This window comes from Ornithodoros turicata, chromosome 10 (genome assembly GCF_037126465.1).
Source record: "Ornithodoros turicata isolate Travis chromosome 10, ASM3712646v1, whole genome shotgun sequence".
Taxonomy (NCBI): domain Eukaryota; kingdom Metazoa; phylum Arthropoda; class Arachnida; order Ixodida; family Argasidae; genus Ornithodoros; species Ornithodoros turicata.
Genome location: NC_088210.1, coordinates 26,425,262 through 26,449,628, shown reverse-complemented (window position 1 = coordinate 26,449,628; position 24,367 = coordinate 26,425,262). Strand labels below are relative to the sequence as shown.

Genomic DNA, 24,367 nt, shown 5'->3' with positions numbered 1-24,367 from the left:
ACGATGGTCCCTGAAAGGGATGCGACCTTCGGTCCTACTTTTCTTTCAATAGGAGGCAGCGAACAAGTGCCCATTCGTGGAACCCAGCCCTCCCCTTCCGATTTGCTTCGGTTTCCGTCTGCCTACCAACGTCTTGATGACGTTTCTCGGGTAGAGGTCAATTACAAAAGTCAGCGAATGTAACAAACACAGCTTAGGAAACCGAAGTGCAGGTGCTAGTGATGCAAAACTATCGATAGTACTATCGATAGTCGACTATCGATAGCACTATCGATAGTCGCATATAAGAAAACTATTCGAGAGCAGATAAAAACAGAAAAAGAAAAAGCTTCACTCCTACAAGTTTTACAGTACAACTCATGGCAGCTTTCCCTCCGATGCTGGCCTTGAGCTTCTCATGTCGCTCAAACCAACCAACCGGAAGGTCACGTGATACTCTCATCACTGGATTGACTGGCATTGCTGTCTCATGAGTGCCTACGATTTTACGATAAGCATCTTCTTTCGCCGCTTGAAGTGCATCATTCATGCATTACAGGCGGCTAATCGGAAAGAACGTATGTCACACATGAGCAGACTTGTGCCCGTTACTCGAAAAAAGTAATTGATTACCGTTACCGTTACTTGTACGGAAACAGGAATTGATTACCGTTACCAATTACTCGACTCCAAATGTAATTGAGTAATGAGTAGAAAAGTAACGCGTTACTCCAGTCGTTACTCTGCATTCACGCAAATTGTACCCATCTTTGTGTGCCCCAAAAAAGGCCCAACAGCAGTACAGCTGAAATAACAAAAAAAAAAAAAAAAAGCCTAGGACAAGTAGATCTGTAGTCTACTGTATTCATCGCACGGGAAGACGATGACCCGATTGTGGAAGAACATTCCGTGGAACTTCCCCATGACTCACTAAACTTCCAAAGCTTCAGGTACCATTAGAGTCACTAAATAAGCTCCACTAGAGTCACTTATTTAGTGACTCTAGGTACCACCACACAGGTGTAGGAAGAGATTTGGGAGAGAGATCCTGAAATTCCACAACTTTATTCCACAACACCTGAAGGATAGGTTAATCTCTGCCGGAAAAGTAATCAATTACTGAGTAATCGATTACTCCGAAAAGTAATTGATTACTCGAAAAATTACTTTGACAGTAAAGTAACTGATTGCTCAAAAAATTACTCAAAGATGTAATTGATTACAAGTAAATCAATTACTAGTAACCCGTTACGCATAAGTCTGCACATGATATGTTTTCGTTGTCACTGTGCCCGTGCGAAAACGAAGACGGGAACGAAAGCCTCGATACTGGAGAACCTAACCTAGCTATCGATAGTAAAGAAAAACAGAAGAACAGTACTACTAGCGATACTACTATCAATAGTCAACAGTTTCACAGATCCAACAGACTTTCACACTACCATTAGGACTGCGCTATTCGCAACTATGTTTATGGGACGCACGAAGCGAAAATGTCCGTTTCACTGGTGACCGAATGTTTCGGGTATCGTAATACTGGATCTGCTGGACACACACGGTATTTACGAGATGCTGACGTGGCTCTTCCTATTTCTTGAGGATAAATGACTCGGATGCTTCTTCAGAGGAAGCGACCTTGTTGTTATTCAGGCGGGCGGAGGCACCGCAAAGAAGCTGAAATATAGCAGTGTATATCAGGCCAAGTGTATATCAGGAATCCGGCTTCCCGGTTTACGCGGTTAGAAATGGGCCAGTAAGAGCAGGGAAAGAGATGATCGGACTAGAATACACGATGTGGCTGACACCTCTTCCTTTCAGGTAGAGCTATAGCGATGCCCGTTTTTCGCTGCAGGACCACTGAAGCCGAATGTCCCATTTCCATAATGCATTCTACCGGTGAGAGAACCGGCAAAAAGAGTTCGGAAAGGCAAAAAATAAAACAGAAGACAGGGTGGTTTTGGGAACGTGTCGGAACGGACGCGAACGACTATTGAACGAAAAAAACAATCACGGAGAAAATCATTCGCCGATGCGTTAAATCCGTGCGAAATGAACAATGTGAAAAGAAGGCAACTTGTGCCCGCGAGCAGGAAAATTCATTTTTCACGTTCAACGTCAACTTCGTGAAACTCTGCTTGCCTACATATAGTTCCCGAGGAGCCCATACACCGGGGGACGTCATATATTGAGAAAATTTATCGTATTATTTTCGGTGTTGTAAAAACGCTCCTCATATTGTACGTTGATAAATGATCACCGGTTTCTGAAGCGGTTATATATATATATAAAGCAAGAAAATGTATTACATTTATTTATTATTTACGGTATTTATTACATTAGCGGTCATATCGGTAGCAGAACGGGAAAAAAAAGTGGTGAAGAGCCTGTTAACCTAAGAGAAAGAAAAATCACAGAGCTGTTCTTGACTAAGATAAGGTGCCCGGAAAATTTTCGTTAATGCGATCACTTTCTCTCAACAAATTCTCGATTACTTTGTAAATATATACAATATATATAAGATATACATATACATAATATATACAAGATAAATTACAACTGGGCATTTCTGAGTGGAACCACTTGTCAGTAGAAATTGTTTCAATATCAGGTTTACGCCAATTTCATGATGTTTGTGAAAGAATATTTCTTTTACCGTGTACGTTTCTCTTAAAGTTTGTTTCAGTGTTTCTTATATAAAGTCCTTCCAGGGCATTTAAGACCAAATAAATGAAATAAATGAAATGGAATTTCCACGTGAAACGGTCAAAAGAGCGTTGTAAACCGTTCTTGACAGCCGAAACGTGTCTGTAGACAAGCTTCGGCGTATTATTCAGTAAAGAAACGAAACTGCGTTACTGGCGCGTGCAGCCATAACTTTTAAAAGGGGAGATGCATGTGTTGTGTTAGAGCACGATTAATAACTCATTAATTCAAGTATTCAATATATTATTAATAAAGAAGGTTAATGTCGAACAATTTCTTACTCTTTCGGACGAACCATACATGATTTATGAATACCCTATTTAAGTGATTAATAGGTTACCTTACCTCCACCTGGCAAGAGCACGGAGTTCTGGAATCGTCAGCAATAATGTCATTCATCATTTACCAGGGTTCTACAGTAAGGGCGTATGCTACTTCCTTTTTATTGAAAGTGGCCCTCGTTTCTCGTTACAACGAGAATCCCTATAAGCCCGTCTCAGCGCCTCGCATAATTCATCACCGGCCAGCGGAGGCTATCGCCTAAAGGTGGTAATTATGCAGCGTCCTGAACTCCACCGACCCTAAGTTACGGTCCTGCAGCGATGCCGTCGGGAGACCCTGTATCTCGGACTTTTCCTCACCTCTATTAATTAAATGCAGTACGGGTAACTTCTGATGATTCACGAGATGAGATGTTGTTTGAGAGTCGAGGATCGCGTTCGCTACAGAGCAGGGAACCCGCAAGAGACACGGCACATATTTCACGCATACCTCGAGATTCGAGTCACAGACATCTGTGCTAAACGGACTGCGCATCGCGGTCTGCGCATGCGCGACGCCAACACTTTCGATGGAAGTACGATGGAATACTTTCGGTGGAGTCGTCGTCTGCTTCTTGTGTAAACGAAGGGCGCATGCGAAGGCAGTAGCAATGAAGTGTCGGAAAAGCGAAAGTTCACCCTTTTTACAGAAAGTGCGTACAAGGGAAAATCAAATTAAGAAATGCTGAATCATCATTGCTGAAAATTGCAGTTACAAGGTCTATTTTAGGTGGGCCTATGCACCGACGAAGCAGAACAGACAACATTCACACAAGGGGGTGTCGAAATAGCTTGCCGTTGCTGGCCACACACGAGTGGACATCGTCACGGCTACAGCAAAAAAGAAAGAAGGAAAGAGAGAGAGAGAGAGAGAGAGAGAAGATGAGAGTTGAAGGGTGCGGTATAGGCAGGGTGAACGGTACTGATGAGACGGAAGAGCACTGTGGATGAGAGGTGCACTAGAGGGGTCTTTGCACGAGGCCCGTTTCTTGGAGGAGACGCACGAGGTTGCGAGTTTTGGTAGTTCGTTCTGCAGGTGAACCTTCGGGTAATAGGATGTCCATCACAATGCCAGGCCTGGAGTGTGGGAGGTGGGTTTCCCGCACAGAGTTGTGCCAAACTCGTTACAAGTAACTCGTTACTTGGTAACGGTTACTTTTTTTGGTAACGAAGTAACGATTCAGTTACTTTTTAAAAAATTGTAATAGTAACGGAATCAGTTACAAAAATTGGTAACTCGTTACTGACGTTACTCGTTCCTTTTCTTGAGCACGGGGAGCACATTTCGGCATTCCGTGTAGCGCAATGCCTACAGATTTGACCTGCGTGACGTGTGACTCAAAGTATTATTGCAGTCCCTCACTGGATGTGTTGTTGTCCTTTCTCTTGTTTCCGTAATCTCCGGCCATCACTCCTTCCCAAGAATGGCCACCAATTGTACTATGGCTACAAAAAACGCGTTTCGACTTTTCTTATCTTTGCTAAGCTTCTGAGCGCTCTAAATTATGACGCAGCCCCTCGTCTGTTTTGGGGAACCGTTGGTGATCTGTGGCACGAAAACCAGTGTTTTTTTTTTTCTTGTGCTTTCGTAATCTCCGATCACCCCCACTTCGGAAACAAGGGAGAAGGTCCAGGCAAACTGATATAGATTCATGGTAACGGGCCGAGAGACACGGAACACGAAGGACGGACGACAAATTTCGAGTATCAGCTCCTCCTGAAGTGCAATTCCTCATTAATAAAGAGTTGAAGGCAAGCGACGGCGTGTTTGTTGGCTCCTTTAACTATGCTGCGGTAACGTAAAAGTAACTCGTTACCTGTGAGTAACGAGAACTCGTTACTTTTGTTTGTTGGTAACGAGTAACGTATTTAGTTACTTTTTTCTGAAGTAACGGGTAACGGTATTTAGTTCCTTTTTTTCGGTAACGGGCACAAGTCTGTTCCCGCATAGCTCGGTATGTGCGGCATTCTGTCAGGATACGTTCGATAGTTTCCGGATCATGACAGTGACTGCAGCTAGAATCTTCCCTGGAGCCGATCTTGAACAGCTGCGAGTTCGTGAACGCAGATCTCGTGCGTAGCCGATGGAGCAGTGTCTGTGTGACTCGGGGAAAGTCTTTCATGGGAAGAGAAGGTCAGTGATTTTGCATGATGTCCTGTATGCCAGGATGACGCACTTCAACTAGCTGCTTAACGGCCAAGTGCCTGTCGGTGTCGGCCGGAACTGGTAAGGATGGGCTGAAGCTAAGGTGTGCTGAGGATGTTAGCTGGTCCGCTCGCTCGTTGCCTCTGATGCCGATGTGAGACGGGATCCATTGGAGAGCAAGATCACCTTCTGTTAGCATATGTTGTACACACGACCTCCTTATACAGCGAGCTAAGATGCTATCACACATGGAGTTCATCACGGATCAGAGTGCACTTTTCGAGTCCGTAAGCAAAACGGCCTTAACTATTCCTGACACTTGAACCGCCCGCAGCAGCTGCGTGTAAAAGCGCCAGAAGATGATGTAGGGTAACGAGCTGATTTCCCTTGCCAGGCCACGTTCATTGATGGGATGTAGTACGCACTGGTAGCGCTTCTCGCACGGTCTTCAATGGAGCCATCTGTGAACACCAGGATGTGACATCGGGTCTGTTTTCGACAAATTGGAAGAAACTTCCGTAACTTGAAAGTGGCTTCACTGTTGTCCTCTGGGAGGAGAGCTGTGTGCGCAGTCCATGTAATACCGAGATCACTAGTATGGACACATGTATGGCAAAGTGTGCAGCCTCGACAACTTGGCAACAAATCAATATGGGGCGAGAGTTATGCTGAAGCCAGGGCTGTAAAAGGAACGAGAGAAATAAAACAACCGGCAATAGCCCAAAAGGTGGACGCATTATTTCGCGATAAATTTTCGCTGGCATCCCTCACAATAGACATCTATTCGATCTATGTCAGCCGGTCCGGTCAATATCAATAGCAGCGAAGCACACCAGCGCGACATAACGAGGTCCGAGACAAATTGGCAGCAGCTTACATATTTCGCATTTTTGAGGGTGATGTTTTCGGCGTTACGGATGACATTGTTTTATGAATCTATGGAAAGTTCTTCAAGAATAGAGTTCTATAGCTTAGGTATACTTGTTGCGCAAACAACCTGCCTTTGTACCCGCTGGCGACACTTTCTCACGGCCGTATTATACATGTCTCTTTGTTCTTTCAGCTCTTTCTCCTCAACTTGTCCTTTTAATAAGATGGACGAGGGGACTTGCGGGAAGATGAATGCGCTGCACGTGGCTTTCTTTTAGCGAAAAGGAACTTATGTGGATATATCAATATCTGTCTGCACCGTGATGGTCGTATTGTTAACTAATCTTGACAGCAAGCTGTCTCTGATACCTGAATGATGAAGTATTGCGACCCTAGCGGTCTGGCTATACTGGCAATTGTTCCATAATCGTCTCTGTAACCACAGATAACCACGAATACGTTTCTCTTGTTCGCTTTTAATGCGTCAGCATTAGAGCCCTCGGTACGCGAGAATCGCGACGTGGTCTGTCTGTAGCCACGGCGCGGCGAGCATGCGCGGTGAGTGGAGAGGGAAGGAGAAAAGGAGAGGGCGCGTGGAGAGAGCGACGCGATGCGGCAAACCTGTAGTGCAGCTGTGGTGGTCAACAGCTTCAGACGTGTCTGCGTGGGCACGCCATGGGTTATGAAAGCTGTGCGGATGAGCGGCGGCGAAAGAAGGTTACTTTGCACCTCTTACAGCACAGGTAAATCAAAGGGGACAGTCAGCGTTCAAAATGCACAGAAGTACACGCAGTGCAGCTTTCAACTGTTTATTGGCACAAGCCTTCATGCAGTGGACTGCATTTCAACAGGTGACAACGGATGAAATGCAATCCACTGCATGAACGTTTGTGTCAATAAACAGTTGAAAGCTGCACTGCGTGTACTGTGCCTTTGCATACGCGATTGAGAGCAGTGCTATGCATGTTTTCGTCGCAATTGGTGTCTTGCGATTCCTTTAAAGCGTGCTTTGCCTGCATTGCTTGCCTGTCGAGGGAGGAAGAGCAACCATCACGTGTATTGTGAGTTGGCTCATGAAAATAATTTAGCTCGGACTTAACGTATTTGAACTTGAGACCGAAAAATAAGTGAAAAAGTAGATGGGAAACATATCAGCTCCAGTGGTCTGAACACCCTACAAAACGGGAAGATCGTTCTGAGGAAAAGATTCCCAATTGTAATGATACTCTCGATGGTGTACGTACTTCCCTATACAGGTAGCAGTGACTCCACTAGGATGCAGCTCTGCTTGCATGCAAAGCACCACGTGACCATTTCGCATCAGAACAAACGTGAGAAGCCGGCTGCGCATCGGACATCACGAACAACATTAAGGTCATAAGGCAATATGTTGACATGTTGACACAAGGCGATATGCTTCTACATGTTGACGCTTTTTTTCTATCTGCCTCCTAGAAAGAACAAAAATCGAAATAATGTACACCCTTTGCACAGATGAAAGCTACATTAATAAAAAAGCACGTTCTCATACCACTAAGCCGAGCGCCACCTGATGTAGTGTCCCCACACCAGTCTCCAAACCAGAAACAGCAGACACAGCACTGCAACACTGCTTTCTTCCAGAGCGGTCTCAAGAAAGAGTTTATTTTGCTCCTTCTTTTCTCTCGCCTATCTTCTACCTCCTTCCCGTTTATACCTCACTGTAGTCTAAGATAACCTCATGACGCGCTTTTATATTAACTTCATTGGGATTCATGTAGCAGTACAAGAGGAAATCTTAATCGCTACCCTGCAAAGTTTAAAGTTTAATTCTGCAAAGTTTAATTCTATGCGAAGGTTACGATCATCGTCCCCGGACTTCAACTTGGCGACTTTCGCAACACTATAGTTGTTGTTATCCGTTGTTATCGGCAGAACTAATGCCTACAGCCTCTAGCACACTACCAGAGCCTGCACGTGCTCGACCTGATATGCTAGTGTAGTCTAGCACAGCACTACGTCCTCCTGTAGTTCACTCGGGAGACGCCTCACATTGTGCAGAGGTTGCACAATATGGGATAGAAAAATATATCCCAGAGAATGATGAGGCCTCTTGATTGAGCCACGCTCTCCGTGATCCATCATTCTTGTATATGGATAACTTCATTTTCCTACTAGTTTCTGGAAGGGGAGAAAAACTTCCTTGGGGTTTGGAGGCCAGTGCTCCTGGGGAAAGTCTCGTATTGACCGTGGAGTGCCTTTTTCGTTCCTAGCTTGCTAGCTGCTCAGTATTATTCGTTGCTGTGTAAGTTTTCGTTTTCTGTGGTACCAAATAATCGCTCTCGTTGCTTCAGTCTTATGGGCCCCGATCTCCAACTCTCACATAGCGATCGCTAGCGTTATATTTAAAGTTCGCGCGCTTCAAGGTCGCTGTGGTAGGCTCGCGCAAGAGCTCGTGGCGAATCACGTGCGGAGGAGGAGGAGGAGGAGGAGGAATCACGTGCGGAGGAGGAGCAGGAAGTGACCCCCAAAATAGCACGGGCACGCGCAATAGGACGAACACGAGCAAAGGCTCCGTTTCGCACACCCTTAAAAAAAATCCTCTCCTCGTGCAAAGAATCGACGAACGAGAGGACGTCGTGACGTACATGGGCTCCTGCACGTGACCGGTGACGCACAGAGTCGTTTCTGCGTCACGCGAGGCTCGAGTCTGTCATCCGCGAGTGCTTTCTCCGACTGTTTTTGGAAAATTTTGATGGCGCAGCGACAATACACCACAGAGCGAATATATTTTGGATGGTCACTCCTCGTGGACAGCCTCACTGATGAGGCAAGGTTTCGAGTCATGTTAAATGTCAGTTCTATGCTCCTTTAACGCGTGTTATGGGATAACGACAAGCTGAAGATCGGGCCCACGTCATGAATTAATCTATAGCAACATCTGTGAGTAATTCCACGCCTTGGCCTCGTAGTATATCTCTTCCTGTCTTCCTTATGTTCCTTTACATCGCATTTATGGTATAGCATGTGCGTTTTGTATACAATTCCTGTATCTGTCTTCCCATACACCACCTTCCTTTTGTCGATCACGTAGGCCCGTCTTACGGATCCAGCGACCCACGAATATCATTCATTGCGTCAACAAGATGCGGCTATTTGATTCCCGTACTAAATCCTTTCAAGAGCTTCCTATGGCATTTACTGGACACTACGTAGCAACCTTTTCCTTTTATGTAATCGTACACACAAACACCCAGTCGTAACCTTGTATACCCCTTTTGTCGTGTGTACCTTTGGAGGTGCTGATGAATTATAGTTGTATTTACAGCAATGTACGCTCCTGATTCTTTTTTATGTACATGTGTGGCATTGATTTACCTGTCCTATGTACGTCCTGCATTATTGACTGGAACGCCATGTAGTATTATGTATGTATTTGCGTTCTTTTCACCGCCACTAAGACACTGCGCTGTTTTTGGGCACATACAGAAAGATTACCATTATAAGACGAGCAGCATTCTGGACGGTATTGCTTGCTAATAGTAGCACACTATTTCATCGCAACAGTGTTGGCGTGGGGCACAAGTATTGATCCTCTCCACCCTCACCCCGACGCCTATATCTATTCTCTTCTGTTTCTTGCTCTCCTCTTTGCGTGCCTATATAGCGGTATTGATCCTTCTAATTTCCCTTCTTCTCGGGGTTTGTCTGTTTACGTCCTGCGGTTCAGTCTTTATGGTGACTTCCTCCTGAACTTTTCTCAAGGGTACGACTGTTGGGGTACCGACCGCGTCAGGATTAACTCCCGCGCAATTTCGGCTACCAGCCTAAACTAACCTAATCAGATTCCCTTCCACTGTCTCTTCAAGGATGAACGGATAGGCTTAAGGACGTCTGTACACCACGCCACGGCTAATTCATTCAAAGGAATAGCAAGCCGTCCTGTCTGGCTGACTTTTCCTGTCCAAATAAATAGGTTCCCCCACCCCAACCCCCTCATGGGAACAGCCGCAGTAACGTTCCAACGTTTATATAGTTTATATAGTTTTATTAGCTTGGCCATAAACAGCGTGATGGCCTTCTAATATGGTACAATGGTTAGTAATTAGTTTATGACGGTATTGTTCCAATGGGTTCGATGAGAAATGGAATAATTCGCATCGGGTAGTGTTTATAGCGTCTGGAATGCAAATCTCTCGATAAGCTCCTTGGAAGAATCCATTCGTCCAATTTGAATAATGGTGTGTAGATGGATACGTGGGTTGAACGCAGCTCAACGGAATTTAGCTCGCAGTTGTCTAAAATCTTCGCTCGCGGCACTGGATGGTCGTCTATTGAGTATAATTGGTTTAATTATCGTTATATTTTTATTTCATATTGTTTAATTATTGTTATAATTTGTTTATAATTAAATATAATCTATTCTAAGTTTAATATATTCGTGACGATCTTGGGCACTTGTCCCGCACGTCTTAGGACGTGTGCATCGGATGTTCTGATCATCCTTCCTTACAGATAACGGGGCCGACAAAGTATTTTGAATATTGCATTTGGATCATTTTTCCTCACGTACTTTCTTTTTCACCTTTCTTTTCCGTTCCTGCAACTGATTACGGTCTCGATCTGCAGGTGTCTTTCTTCAAATCGGTGTCATTTGTCGAGTGTTTTTTTCTATAATTAAAGTGAGAGCTTTATAGGACCAACCACAGTGGCTCTATGAGCCACGTCGCCTATGAAGTGTCACGTTGCGCTGTCACGTGCCTCGGCCAGATGTGTCGAACTCTGTTTGCGGAACACAAACGTGTAACGAAACTGTTTAGCCACCACAGTAACAATGAAAAAAAAAAAAAAAAAGAAAAACAACAACAACAACAAATATACGATTTCACAGAACATTGAAATGCGTTCAATAAAAATTAAAAAAAAAACATTTTGTAAAGAGTTTTCCCAAAAATTCGCCAATAATAAAGTAAAGATAGTGATACGATACCAATTTGTAGCTGATGGGGATATACGACAGTTATCGAACAAGCTATATAGCTGCCTGGTTCGACTCCCGACGCTGTCTGACTTTTTCGACCAGCGCCATATTTCAATCTGTCACGTTCTTAGGCATCTTGAGGCTTGTGCTGTGTTCGTCTGTTTGTGCACGTGTTTCATCGCCATTTACCCAAAAAAAAGAAAAAAAAGACTACGAATTAATTGTTTTGTAAAAATTAATTAGCCCCTTATTGATGAAACTCAATTAGCCGCCTGCCGCACGTCTCACGGTCTCCTACCAGAAACTCGATGTAGATGTCCGAATGAAAAATCTCGAAGTAATACCTCATCAATCCTATCGAACCCCGAATAGCTAACAAACGCTTGCGCTGCACTGGCGTGCACAGAGCACCGTAATTAGGGCGTTACCGCACCGAAAGTGCATATATCGTTATGGTGAACGCACGTGTACTTTTGAACTGTCAGTGTGTCAAAGCGTCCAATAACTCACATTCTGACAATCTGGATATTGCCTCAGTCATATTCTCGAAATTATATTCGCCGTGCATGATTTATTCGTGACAATAACAGCGGGAACGCGACACAGATTTGTGTCAATAAATCGTACATAGCTGACAGAGGAAAAATGGAAGGATGAAACGATGAAGGAAAGCACACAGAGAACGCTGGCAGGGCACCTCCGATCATCGGGGAGGGCAGAAATTAAGCGACGTTGTGCGTGGTACTCGGGAAAATTTTATTGAAACGTTTCTGTTTTACTTGACATATTCCCGGTGTATATTGATATATTGCCTCTGCGTGGTGTAATAACAGCAAGTAAGGTGTTTTTAGTAGCGGAACGTGAAGGTATCCTGCCTATACCGGACCAACGGCAGCGTGTGTGATTCAGATTGGTCCCGTATCAACGCTTTGCTGAAACTCTCTAGTATCCTGGCTACCCATACACATGGCTCCAATATTAGAACTAAGCAGTGCAGACACTGGAACTAAATCATGTCCGTCTCTTTGCAAACACAGCACATAGTATCGATATTTTGTGGCGTTATGACACAATGCAGCTTTCACCACAAGGCCGCCTTGGCAAGTTATAACATCAGGTTCAATACATGGAGAAGGGAAAAGGTGCAGGCTAGCTGGTCAAGTATATGAGAATGGAGTAATACCCTGAGACACGGAACGAAGGAGAAGACGACACAACGCAAGTTATCAGTCACAGTAAAGTTTTAATTACATTCCAAGAGCTTTTCACTCCAAGAAACTCAGAAGAGAGGAAAGAGGTGCAATAGAGGGAAGATGGCTATGGCGGTGTTGTGGACGGATTGCGTGGCGACGGTCATTCGCACTGGATATTATTATGCCAGAGAGAGAGAGAGAGAGAGAGAGAGAGAGAGAGATAAAGCCGGCCGGGATGCACGACCAATAAAATTCGCCAGCCGGCCAATCAGAAAACATCCCCCCACTATGTTGGGAACACTAGCCACGGGTCAAATACAGAGAGACAACCTACTTCCGGTGTAGCGAAATCCTGGTTCACAGTTCTAGCCGTGGCTAGACCCAAGCGCGATGAGCGCACTATTTTCAGCGGCGGACGTAGAGCCGTCGGCTGCCCACCAATCAGGGACGGGGGATTTTAAAAGATTTATTTCGAAGCGTTTATTCTTCAAAGTTTATTTGTCGGAGTTTATTTCGACAGCGTGGATTTTCCCATGATTTATATCGAAGAGTTTATTTTGAAAGTTTGATCTTTAAGAGACTTATTTTTGAACGTTTTATTTTTACAAGATTTATTTCGGCGTCATCCCAATAAAACTTACGTCACATGACATTCACATGAGGAGGGGCCAAAAAATCCAGTATGAACAAATGTCGTTGACAGCATGATTCTGGGTGGCGTAATCTTTTCATTATAATTCAATGACACGTTTCCTGGGAAACCCTGTAGAAGCTGATATGGTAACCGCGTCGCGTAAGCATAACGGTAATTATGAGATCCGACGTAATAATATCGTTAACAGTTAACTCTCCAGTTCAGTAAAGCTCTCCAGCTTCAGGGATTTTTAAATTAGCGAGAAGTTTGTGAAAGGCGACAGGTGGCAGCACAACCGGGCATGCAGCCGTCCAGTAACGCGACACTATACTCGCTTCTGCCACCGAGTGATTCATTAATTAATATATCGTCATAAGTCAAGCCATCCGGGTAATAGTTTCCCCGTCAACCTTAATTTGGGAAATCAGGAAGGTTTGCAGTCGAGTACGGCTACCAACCGATTTATGTAACTGCCGTATTAAGAATCCAGATGGCGTGAAAAATGGATATTGCACAGGCGTGCGCTGTTGTAACTGCCCTCTATGGACGCTTTACCGTCTCAAGGACTGTTTAGTGCCATTTACCGAAGTGCAAGAAGAAATCATAGAGCAGATGATGCTAAGCGAATGCAATCCAATGCAATCCAGTCCAATCTTGCGATGTGATTTTTAGTAGATGTTCTATACATAGTGCCCATGTGGATGTGTCACTTCGATTTGTAAAAATTCATTTCTTTCTACATTGGGTCATGCGTCCCTATTCGTGTCACTTTATAAATGTTCTTTTTCTAGGACAACCCTAAATTAACAAATTTATGTGCCAGGCATCGTCTACATTTCATATAACATGTTAGACTGCATTGTGTTACTTTTTTTTTCTGCATTCTTCTTTATTTCCTTTCGTATTCTCTCCATGTGGCGTACTGTCAAGGTCACTGCTAACAAAATCTCCCGTTTCCGTGACGGCGCTTCGATAAGCGCTTGACTGTCAGGGAACAGCGAAGACAGCATTAGACCAGTCGATTGTTATTTTGGGGACAGCCGGGTGCTGGCATAGAGCTACTTGTTGTGAACACGTGCAAAAAAAGAAAGAAAGAAAAACGCCTGAAGTGCTATGAAAGAAGACTGCTTATCTGAGACTTGCGTGAATGATTTCCTGAGGCTTCTTTCATTGCGCTTGGGCCGCTGTTCTTACAGTTGTTGTCAATAAACGATACCATACCTGCAGCAGACCTCCTCGAAAGCGATAATCGACCGCCATTAATTGCCATTTCCGCTGTTCTCCGGCAGTCGAACGCTTATCGGAGCAAGGCCACGGAAACGGGAGATTGGTTAACAGTGGCCATGACAGTGTGCATTTTCACTGCTCTCGGAATTACCTTGCCTTGTGTATTTCATTATACAATCTACTGAAATATGCATCTCGCGTGCTTAACCTTCTGACGTGTACCGCAGTCAGCTTCTTGGTATTATAATTCTGGGCTTTCTCCTTGCAGGTGAGTGTCTGTCGCGTGCCTTGAATATGAAGCCTTCATGCCAGTTCTTTGCGCTTCCTCGAACACTCTCAAAGTCAAACTGAGCTAACCTGCACGGTAAGACCTCTTATGATCCTTGAAATTTGTCAAGATGGAGGGTGCGTTCCCAGAACAGTATCCACGATTCAAGGATAGACATAATAAACATAAACATATACACATCAACATATGTTAAACATAGACATAAACATAATGAACACATGCCTTCTCTCTCACGCACACAATTCACGGATATTGGCGTTGTCGATTCTGATCTTAGAAACGAACTTCACCGCACAGCACGCTGCTAGCCAACCATCATCACGAATGATATCGTTATCTGCCATGATTTGTTGAAAACGGGAGGCGTGCTCTTTTTTGTGTGACAGTTGTGAACAGCATAAGTGTCACAAAGAAGGCGTACGCCTCCCGTTCTTAAAAAATCAGGGCAGATAACGATATCATTCGTGATGATGGTTGGCTAGGAGCGTGCTATGCGGTGAAGTTTATTTTTAAGAGTGTAGCCCTTGTGAATGTCTGGCGTCATACATAAGTAGGGCCCGGATTTGTAGGCACTAACAGAGGGCGCTCTTGACCGCATAGCACGCAGTATGCCAATCATCATCGCGGATGATATAGCTCTGTCTCCCGATAAGCCGATAAAGGGTGCATGCCCCGTTTTATGTATCAACATTCCTTCCAATCGAAAGATAAAACAATACGGTTCTGAAGGTTGGTTGGCCTACACTCTTAAAAATGAACTTCACCACATAGCACGCAACTAGCCAACCATCACCTCGAATGATATCGTTATCTGCCCTGATTTGTTGGAAACGGGGGGCGTACGCCTTTCCTGTGACACTTATGCTGTTCATAATTGTCACAGAAAAAGCGTACGCCTCCCGTTTTCAACAAATTAGGGCAGATAACGATATCATTTGAGGTGATGGTTGGGTAGGAGCGTGCTATGCGGTGAAGTTCATTTTTAAGAGTGTAGAATGATTTATCCGACGAAGAGCGCTACCTGTTAGCGCCTAAAAATACGGGCCCTACACTCTTAAAAATAAACTTCACCGCATAGCACGCTTCTAGCCAACCATTATATCGAATGATAACGTTATCTGCGCTGATTTGTTGAAAACGGGAGGCTTACGCCTTTTTTGTGACAGTTATGAACCGCATAAGTGTCACAAAAAAGGCGTACGCCCCCGTTTTAAACAAATCAGAGCAGATATCGATATCGCTTGAGACGATGGTTGGCTAAGAGAGTGCTATGCGGTGAAGTTCATTTTTAAGAGTGTAGTTACAAGACAACGAACTATTGCTATTTCTGCCTTGTTTTCTTGATAATCCACGCTAATGCGTGCTACACCCGCGTGTCGGCGTATCCTTAACATTATTCGCTTAATCTATCACTGTCTTTTATTACTTATTAGTGTTATAATACTTATTTGTAGAATGTTTCGTGCCGTTCCATTAATGTTCATATTACGCTGTGTCTCCCTGGTGCATATTACCCGCATCTTCCTTCTTCTCACGTTCGCACCAACAACCGCTGGGAGCGCAACCTGAGAACCCGAGAGCTATCATCTCTGGAGACGACATGACGCTGTCTCCGTGTGAAGGGCACAACCATCCCGTAAGAAGTGTTTCTACCGGTCACGTTCATGCACATAGCAATCATGATAGCAAGAAACCTCTCTGAGGTTCCGATTTATTCCTTCTCTCGTGGATAAGCGATGTCCACCAGTAAAGCACGGGAGGCTGTGATGAGCTTTATTGCTGTGGATGAAGGAAAACGAGGTAAAGACTGGCGTAGCTTGCATCGACTTTCATCCCTGCTCTTTCCTTTTTTTTCTTTACGTCTACGACATGCGTCCCCCGTCGTCAATATAAAACCATACCGGGCAATCTGAGTGAACGTTATAAAAGTGCATGCAGAAAGCTGAAAGTAGTCGGTAGCCTACAATCAAGTCAGCGGAGGACAGGCGAGAGGAAAGATGAGGAAAGGGACGTGACGTCGCATTGCGTCATTTGGTTGGCGACGCGTGGCTTCTGGCTAGAATATCCGATGATGTTGAGCATGTACTACATAACGTTTATCTTTGCTTTCTTGTTATCTCATTAGGGATTGACGTTGATCTATCTGCACGTCTGCATTGGTAGTGAACAAATAAATAAATAAATAACAACAAGAACTGCATGAATGACAATGGGAGGAGGTGATCCACCGCAACAATTGCGGTACCATACCTCAGTGCATGTGGGTCAATAGACAGGGTGTCCCAGAAAACATGTAATTGAATTATAATAAAAAAAACTACGCCACCTAGAATCATGCGGTCAACGGCATTTGTTCTTTTTGCCAACTCCTGACGTTAGTGCCATGTATCGTAAGTTTAATTATGTAAATATTTGCGACCTGAACCCCTCACCGATATCAAGAGCGTGCGGAATTCACTCAAGTTCATGATAATTGACAGTGATATTCACGAGCTATCCCGTTGAAAAAATAAAAATAAAAAAATAGCCGAACATCATGCTTTTCGTAGCACCGAACCATAACGCGCGACGACTTTTTGAGCGCAATCGCTCTCAGTCCGACGAAAGGCGGTTCGAAACCCAGCCTACAGAGTGATAGTACAAAAAGTGACAGTTTCTGAAATTGGGAGAGGGAAAGTGCGATCCCAGCGAAAGTCGGACGCGATAAGCCATACCTGTGTTATCTCTTTCTGCGTTGCAGGTGTGGACTGGGTTTCCAACCTCCTTTCGTCGACCTGACAAGGATTGCGCTGAAAAAATTGTCGCGCGCTACCTCCGTAGAGCATGATGTTCGGCTATTTTTTCTGATGGGATAGCCCCTGAATATCCCTGTCAATTATCATTAATTTGAGTAAATTAGACACGCTCTTCACATGGGTGGGGTAAAAAAGTGACCTTCACTTGGCAAGTTTCCGACTTCAGTTCGCAAAAACTTACATAATTAAACTTACGTTACACGACATTCACATCAGGAGGGGGCAAAAACCTAGTAAGAGCAAATGCCGTTGACCGCATGATTCTAGGTGGCGTAGTTTTTATATTATAATTCAATGACACGTTTTCTGGGACACCCTGCATGAGTGGGATGTCTATGAAAAAGATGAGGCAGACACACTCTTACACACACACGATAAACGCAAATGAGATATCACACACGCGGGTGGTGATAAATAAATAAGAAAAAAACAAGTGCGGGTACCCGAAAAGCGCACTAGGAAATCAAGATTGCTGTTGACAAAGCGAAATGGAGATCTATCATCTCTCCTCCAGGAGCAGGTGATGAAACTCGCTTGCGGTGGCTATCGCAATAACTGTTATTTACACAGTCTTCCTCCTATTGTCAGTGTTTATTTTGTGCCCGCGAGCTCTGATCCTTCCCCTTCAGCACGTCTATATACCTCACTATTTCCACTTGGTTCTATTTTCTTATTTTGGAATACGTCTGAACATTTTTTGTCTTGTCGGGGGTCAGAGGAATATATGCGGAGTTTAATTAAAACTTCGCTTCCTTTACAAATAACGGGCATGGTGAACGTCTGTCAGACGGGTGCTGTGACAGTTCTTGTGTTATCTTTTTTATCACATCACTGACATGTCTCTTGACGACACCAGATCAGAGAGAGACAAAATAGAGAAAAAATATATAGAAAAAAGAACCGAAGTCCTATGGTTACGCAGACAGATGTTGCCATGCTTGAAGCTGAAATGTTTTCTTATTCCCGGAGAGACCGGTTCTCTTAACTTTGGCGTGAAGTTGTGGCGAGGACTTATGTTTACCCGAGAATGTCATGTATATCACGTGCGCACATCACATGTGTCATCATCGATGCAGCAAGCGACGGGACCAGTCTTGAAAGCTTACTTCCACTTCCATAGGAAAGAGAAATCAACAAAAATGCACGATACATTCCTGGTACGATTTTCTTGCTACATAAGGAATTCACGCTATTCTGCTAAGAGCGCTATAATCATCAATTTGGGATTTTATGCATATTTTTTTCTGGGAGCATATATATACTAGCACATCAGTACCTACACTCTTAAAAATGAGCTTCACCACATAGCACGCTCCGAGCCAAGCATCATCCCAAATGAAAACGTTCTCGCCCGCGATTTGTTGAAAACGAGAGGCGGAGCCTATTTTGTGCCGTACATAATGGCACAAAATAAGCTCCGCCTCTCGGTTTCAACAAATCGGGAAACAAACTAACTAGGAGCGTGCTATGTGGTGAAGTTCATTTTTTAAGAGTGTAGAAACTTGAGGAATGAAAACATCGGTGTAGTCCAACTCCTTTTATATACTTGCCATATATATCACTTCCTTTTGCAGAGTACAATTACTCTCAAAAAGGAGTCCAATCACTCCCTTCAGACCCCTTAACTCCCTACTGGAGGAGTAATATTACTCTCCAGTAGGGAGCTAAGGGGTATTCTCAGTCCCCGAAGGGAGTGGGTAGACTCCTTTTTGAGAGTAATTGTGCTCTTCAAAAGGGAGTGATATATGTGTGATAAGAGTGATAGACAGGATATCCAAGTTCAGCATAATCTACGCGAGGTTAACAAAAGAAATAAGCGAGGTGTGCAGTGGTTGCCTGCTTATTATATGGATTATCGAAATCCTTAGTGTTGAGTACATGACGGATTCTTGGAAATTGAGACGACAAACATATCTAAAACGACGTTGGGTCAACAAAACAGAAGCAAATATATCGACAAACTAATCAAAAGCGATACATTAGCTCGCTACACAGCTGACTATTTCTGACATTCGTTTAATAAAATATGCGCAGAGCAGGTGCGCTGATCCATGTCTGCTGCTAATTCATACGTGCTGCTGAAAAAAAAAAAAGTAAAAAGAAGGTTGACGTCACAGATCTTTAAAGAACTGTTTCCATCCATCGGAGACCGAAACATTCTTGGCGCCCGAATTGGTGTACATCTTGGCCCGTTTTTCGTTATCACGTCGGACTTGCGCCTCAACGATGTCACATCTGTTTTTGATGGCCTCTTCGTTGACTATCGTCCACATGGCAGTTCCCAGCCCTTTGCCTCGGTGCTCTGGTGCTACGAAGAGGTCTTGAACGCATAGGACGCGTTGCAGGGTGAAACCGTTGAAGCGGATATGGTAGGTGATCACACCCACGACTTTTTCCGTCGTGTTCACTATGGGTCCGGCGAGGTCGGTGGCCTTCTGAACGGTCGCCACAAACGCCCAGAATCGAGGTGGTCGCAAGTCGAACATGTTGTGCTCCAGTTCGGTGGCCGTAACCTGAGTGTGAGCGAACGAGAAAACCAGTGACTAGCATGAAATATCGAAATCAATCAACCTACTAAATCCACTCTTGCTAAGCTGCATACATTTTCGCTATTCTCGTGGTACCCTTCGCAATCCACCTTCCTTTTATGTACGTAAAGCCTGCCCTTATGACCCGCTCGCACGTTCTCAAATTTTGGTGAACTCTTTTTCGTCCTCATGTGATATTTTTTTCCCTCATATACTGCCTTTAAAAGCAGCATTACATATTGCTTGTCTTAAATTCAGCAGTCATCCTCACCCGACATATTTGTTCCTGCTGTCTCCATTTTTGTTGTCTAGTTACCTTGTTTTCTTCATTGTACTCTTTCGTAGCCGCATAGCACGCTCCTAGCCAGCCATCATCTCGAATGACATCGTTATGTGCCGCGATTTGTTGAAAACGGGAGGCGTACGCCTTTTTTGTGACAATTATAAACAGCATAAGTGTCACAAAGAAGGCGTACGCCTCCCGTTTTCAACGAATCAGGAGAGACATCGATATAATTAGAGATAATGGTTGGCTAGGAGCGTGCTATGCGGTAAAGTTCATTTTTAAGGGTGCACTGGCATAATTGTGACATGCGTGGGTGATAAAATGGCGCGGACCCAGTCAAGCTTGTGGATGCACTCCGTGATGAAAAAGCCACATAGTGGGCGACGAACAGATGAACGACACGGAAACAGACGCCCACAGTTCAAGCTCTTTCATCATGGAAGTGGTGACCTATGCGCTTTTGCTTACCGAAACACTGTTGGCGATCTTGTTGAAAGCAGCAAAATCCCGCACAAAGTGCAGAATGGCTTCACAATCAGTTTTAGATGCTGGCCGCACGGTGACTGCATCGAGAAACTTGTAGCACTCGGCGATTTCCATATCGTTGAGCGCTGGTGTTGTTATGTATTGTACTCAACGAGCAGAGCAGAGCTCCTACCACGTGCTGTTAACGAACGAATGAAAGCTCGCTTGCTGTGTTCTTCTTCTTCTTCTGGTCACGCGCCAGGTTGCGTATGTCGACTGTATGTCAACTACGATCTACTACAGGTTTTCCCGGCGATTTTAATCCAAGTGCCAGCTAAATTAATCCATGCCCCATAAAGTTTGCATGGCACACGGATTAATTTCGATGGCGCTTGGATTAAAATCTGCGGGAAAACCTGTGGATTCTAACGACCATGTCATAATAGGCAATCCCTATGAGGAGCCCGTCAGCACGATCTGCTAGGGGCGCTACTCCTCGGCCCGCGACATCTACATCATGATTGGACAATGGAAATTTGAATTTTGAACGCGCAGAGGCGGACGTACGACTATCGTTAGCAGACGACAGCAACAGCTCCCATGAAACCGTATGGAATGATGATGATAATCAACTTTAGAAAGGAGGTTCTCTCGTGGGGCATCCACTGCAAGGTAAGCTGAAGTGCAAAGTATTGGAGAAATTGAGGAAGCAACAACCGGGCTGATGAGAAGCGCCACCGCTAGCTTCCAAATGCAGCGCTGGGAGGTGGTGCCTATGACATGGTCGTTATAATCTAGTAGGTCGTGATGTCAACGTTCGATGTTACTTGCTCAGCTCGGTGATTGTTTGATTGCTTGTTAAAGAAAAAAAAATGGAGACGTTAGTCAAAAGCCATTCAGGTCGGTGATCATTTCTCTCGTTGCTCGTCTCGAAGTAATCCGAAGTAAAAAGACCTTCGTAGAATGCGTTAACTCAATAAAAGATTGTGTAAAATATCGAATCCCACATACCGAACTCAAAGTTATGAAGAAATTGGAACCGTATGGGCGACCGCTTTATTAACAGCTCACTCATAATGCTGTGCAGAAGCTCGGCTTGATATAAAGCAAGTTCCTTCATTTTTACTTCTTAATTTTGGAACTCTCTTTATAAACTCCCTCGCAAATTATTTCGTGGAAGTTTTCTCCTTCCGACTATCCTTACAAAGGAAGTCCCGTCACGAATGGAAGATATACGACCAATATGTGCCGCACGAAAAGCCACCTTATGAATAATGCAAGAGCATTAACAGGTTGACGTTCTTAATGAACATCATATCCTCTCAGAGAAAAATTACCACGGCTATCACCGAGCTGCGATAGAGCGAAAAAAAAAAAGCTCTAATTGAGCCGAGGGTGATAACGAATTTAACAGAACTATAAATCTCACATCTGGGATTAGCGAATTACCTGCGCGACCGCAGTAGGTACAGTTTGTAATGGAATTAACTGGATGTTCGTCTTTTTTCGCGGATGCACGAGTCACTCCATAAACACTCTAAAAAAAGCAACTTCACCGCATAGCACGCTGTCCGTCAACTATTGCCATGAATGATAGGGTTATCGCTTCGGATTCGAGGAGAGAGAGAGAGAGAGAGTGGGCGTACGCCCTTTTGTGGCAATTTGGTTATATGATAATTGCCACAAAAAGGCGTACGCCCTCCACTCTCCGATAACCCTATCATTCGCGGCAATGGTTGGCGCACAGCGTGCTGTGCTGTGAAGTTCTGTTGTTACAGCCGGCCTAGGTTTTCCTCAGACGCTTTCAGACATATGTCGGCACAGTTCCCTTAGAAGTCGGCCCAGGACGCACATTCCCCCAGGGCGTCAGTGGTGACGCTGCCCACCTCTGTGAGGCCGACAACGGCGAGCCCTATCACCACCAGCACCATCTGTTTTTACAGTGAAGAAATAAGAAAAAAAAGAAAAGAAAAGAAAAACAGTTCATGGAACCTTAATTGGAGACGCGAGGTGAACTATCCCAGTGGGATAGGCAATCAGTGCAAGCAGAATTTGCGATGAAAACTTTCTAAAGAAAACTCTCGTCGCTCTACGAAACCGTTAATTGAAATCGTGATTGTTTCTTGCGCGGAGAAATATTGCTGGTCAACAAGGCCCCACAATGCGAGAAAATGGTGTTCGTAATTGCCGTCTGGTTATCATTATGCTCACCATAATGTCAGTTAGTTGCTGCATAAGATTGGCTAAAAATGCGTCATAAAAGCACATTTGTAAAATATGAACAATTTAGGTTGGAATTCCACAAGTGGCTGGGTACTTTTTATGCAGTCACCGTTTAAAATGAATCAGCATTCATAAGTGCAAAACAGCCGCATCTCCAATAGCTTTCTTGATATCGAGCGCTCAAGCATTCATCGATCATGGGTCTGTCGCAATCCTTCACCTAAATCTTCCTTCCAAGAGACCTCGTCTTCTTGCATGCATAAGGTTCGGAATAATGTAGAGGGGAACGTCCGTTAGAACTGGCGATCTAACAATATGAAATGAAACTGAATCTCTTACTGATGCATGATGACGGCTAGGAGATTTATGGTGGCCCTTAATTTTAGGCTACCCCCTTGGGTAACCTCCTATCGAACCGATGGAATTATTATTCAGTCATTTCGTTTCGAGGGCGCGACACTCACTCATAAAGTCCATACTTATCACTCAACCCGTCTGCATGTAATTGTTCCTCTGACATTTACCCTTTGTCAGTGCGAAAGCTCTAGCTACATGACTAAAAGTAAACAAGGAAGCACCAGATGAAATATATTGAAATATATTCTGACGTGTAAAAGAGAGAGGGAGAGAGAGAAGGAATTCACTGGCATCAGATGGGTGATTGTGCAATCGTCATCGTCATCAGTAGAACCCCTGTTGACACTGAGTGACCCACAAATAAAAAAATCACTGGCAATTTAGCGGTAAATGCGAGAGAAATGCCTTAGCATTAACCGCCTTTTCTGGTCCATACTTGACTTCCGGGTATCCACTTCCGGTTTAAACCCAACTTCCGGTTGTCCACTTCCAGTCTAGACCCGACTTCCGCTTGTCCACCTCCAGTCAATGCTCGATTTCACGTTTGACAGTTTCATTTACGATATGTGAATTCATTTAATTAGCCTTTAATTAGTCTGAATTACTTTCAATTACCATAGGTAATATTGAATTCCCTTAATTACCTTTAATTACGTGTACTTGCCATAATTACTCTAGATTCCGCTTTAGTTGACGTTAATTACCTTTAGTAATATTTAATTACCTCCGGTATTCTTCGGTATTCTTTAACACTTTAACCGACCGCTCAACAATTTTGTTGAGCATGTGTGTGTTTTGTTGTTGTTGTTTGTTGTGTTGTTTCATTTAATCTTCCTCTTAATTACATATATCGTACATTCATTGCCTTTTACACTCAACTTTCTTGTTTCAATTACGTTTAATTACCTTTAATTTCCTTCAGTTACTCTTACCTCTTGCTCTTAATTACCTTCGACTACTTCAATCTCAAAATCATTTGCCTCCATTTACACTTACCTTCTTATATCCCCTTTTGCGTGTCCACTTATACCGCTGTCTCGGTGAGGCTTCACCATCTCACACACAGACACACACACACACATACATACAGCTTTTTCCATTTTGACACTCCCGTGCTAGCGCATTGAAAGTGGCATCCTCAATACATTTACGGGTCGAGCCGAGGATTATACAAACGTTCTACTCAGGCAGAGATCGACTGTCGACAAAGAACTTGGAGATGCCTAGGCCATTTCGGTTGGCGGATATACTCATGTTTGCCCGGTATTTATGCTTCATCTTTGACACATGCTAAGTGGACTGTTATTTGCGGCGTTCCGTTGAAACTCAAACTGATATTTAAGGACAACGAAAAAAAGAAAAAAGGAAGAGCTGCGTCTTTGGGCATTTTGC

The 24,367-nt window shown here is 44.1% G+C and overlaps 2 protein-coding genes across 2 annotated transcripts in view; one reads left to right on the top strand and one right to left on the bottom strand.

Annotated features, from left to right (window-relative positions):
- The window catches only part of LOC135371273 (gonadotropin-releasing hormone receptor-like), a 271,561-nt gene that overhangs the window by 21,217 nt on the left and 225,977 nt on the right, over positions 1-24,367 (top strand). The gene's annotated exons all lie outside the window — the stretch shown is intronic.
- Positions 19,080-20,629, bottom strand: LOC135370378 (thialysine N-epsilon-acetyltransferase-like). Its single transcript, XM_064604109.1, has 2 exons — positions 20,399-20,629; positions 19,080-19,629 (listed from the first exon to the last, which is right to left on the bottom strand). The coding sequence occupies exons 1-2, from the start codon at positions 20,528-20,530 to the stop codon at positions 19,228-19,230; spliced, it is 534 nt and encodes a 177-aa protein (XP_064460179.1). The 5' UTR covers positions 20,531-20,629; the 3' UTR covers positions 19,080-19,227.

What these genes read in the sequence shown, in the direction of transcription:
- LOC135370378 (XM_064604109.1), bottom strand. Translation starts at nt 20,530, where the DNA reads ATGGAAATCGCCGAGTGCTACAAGTTTCTCGATGCAGTCACCGTGCGG. An exon ending in AGATCGCCAACAGTGTTTCG is followed by an intron (nt 19,630 to 20,398) that starts GTAAGCAAAAGC and finishes GCTCACACTCAG; the next exon opens with GTTACGGCCACCGAACTGGA.